Source organism: Branchiostoma belcheri, unplaced genomic scaffold (assembly GCF_001625305.1).
Source record: "Branchiostoma belcheri isolate BF01 breed outbred unplaced genomic scaffold, Haploidv18h27 scaffold169, whole genome shotgun sequence".
Taxonomy (NCBI): domain Eukaryota; kingdom Metazoa; phylum Chordata; class Leptocardii; order Amphioxiformes; family Branchiostomatidae; genus Branchiostoma; species Branchiostoma belcheri.
Window position 1 is genome coordinate 299,867 of NW_017803146.1, and position 1,525 is coordinate 301,391.

General features: G+C 55.3%; 1 protein-coding gene across 1 annotated transcript in view; it reads left to right on the forward strand.

The window, feature by feature from the left end:
• LOC109466523 overlaps positions 1-1,525 on the forward strand; it is a 12,590-nt gene that overhangs the window by 9,113 nt on the left and 1,952 nt on the right. The window contains 2 exon segments of the mRNA XM_019764247.1: positions 24-661; positions 752-1,520. Coding sequence (XP_019619806.1) covers positions 24-661; positions 752-1,520 — 1,407 coding nt within the window.

A 1,525-nucleotide genomic window follows, 5' to 3' on the forward strand; every position in this document is an offset into this window, starting at 1 on the left:
GGTGTCGGTGTCGGTGTCAGGAGCGGCACAGTCGTCCGCACGCCAGGGTCGACCTCCGCCGGAAAACGTGGACACGCGGACAACGGATGGTACAAGTCCGCCTGAATCCACAGCTGCAAAAGCTGACAAGCAGTCAGTAAAGGGCTCGGCTGAGCCTGCAGCTCAAACACAGAAGGGCACTGTGAAGGGAGGCAAAAGGGAGAAGACTCAAAAAGAGTACTCCCAGAAAGTTTGGGAAGCCCTTGTTGGCGACGACAATGAAAGGGATAGTCCCAAGACAAAGGCCACACCGCCCAATGATGCTAAGAAGCCTTCTACTGCATCTAAAGATGCCGGGGCAAAGAGCACACAGAAAGGAGCAAAAGCGCCGAAAGCTGGACAAACCGGAGACCAAACAGCAAAATTGATGCCCACGAAAATTCCGCAACCGACCAAAGATACTGCTGTTAAGCGGAAAGATCCCATAATGTGGACAACTGCACTGTCCGCAAAACGGACCGAGGTAAGGTCAACAGACAAGACGTCTGTCAAACAAGCCGCGCACCCTCCGACGAAAATTCCGCAACCGATAAAAGAAACGGATGTCCAGCGGAAAGTTCCAGTGATGGGCACAACTGCACTGTCAGCAAAACGCACCGACATGCAGACAGAAGACAAGCAAGCCGCGCACCCACCCACGAAAATTCCGCAACCGATTAAAGATTCGGATGTTAAGCGGAAAACCCTGTCAGCAAAACGACCAGACATGCAGACAGAAGATAAGCAAGCCGCGCACCCACCCACGAAAATTCCGCAACCGATTCAAGTTACGGCTGTTCGGCGGAAAACCCCAGTGATGGGGACAACTTCACTGTCAGCAAAACGAGCAGACATGCAGACAGCAGGCAAGCAGACCGCGCACCCACCCACGAAAATTCCGCAATCGATACCGATTCAGGTTACGGCTGTTAAGCGGGAAACTCCCGTGGTGGGGACAACTGCCCTGTCAGCAAGACGTACAGAGGAGCCCAAAGGAGTCCAGACCAGACCGGCGTCTATGAAGAGTACACAACCGGCCAATGACTCCGCCGATACGCCAAGGCCTCCTCAGAAGGAGTCGGCTGCGGCAAGACCTTCAAGCGCCCAGACCACACCGACGGCAGGACAGTTCAGGGCACAGACCGAATATAAACCTCCCGAGCGTAAACGTCCGGACGCATGGGTGTCGTCTGGCATAAAGAAGTACACTGATGAAGAAAGAGCGAAACTCGATGCTGAAGTTGACGAGTACTGGGGTAGAAGGTTCTCCAAAGACCGTGAAAAGCCATGGTGGAATATTGAGGACCCAGAAGAACGTGAGAGAGCACGGCTCCGCCAGGATCGGTCTAAGACAGACCTCCGGCAGACTGGGTCCGGGGTGGCCGCAGCCAGCTACAAACGACCCGGCATCCAGGATCAAGTGAAGCACGGCGGTGGCGTGGATCGGTCACCGGTCATGTTGCCGGGGCACTACGGGGCGGCAACAGGTGTGTCCAGAGCGAGCAGG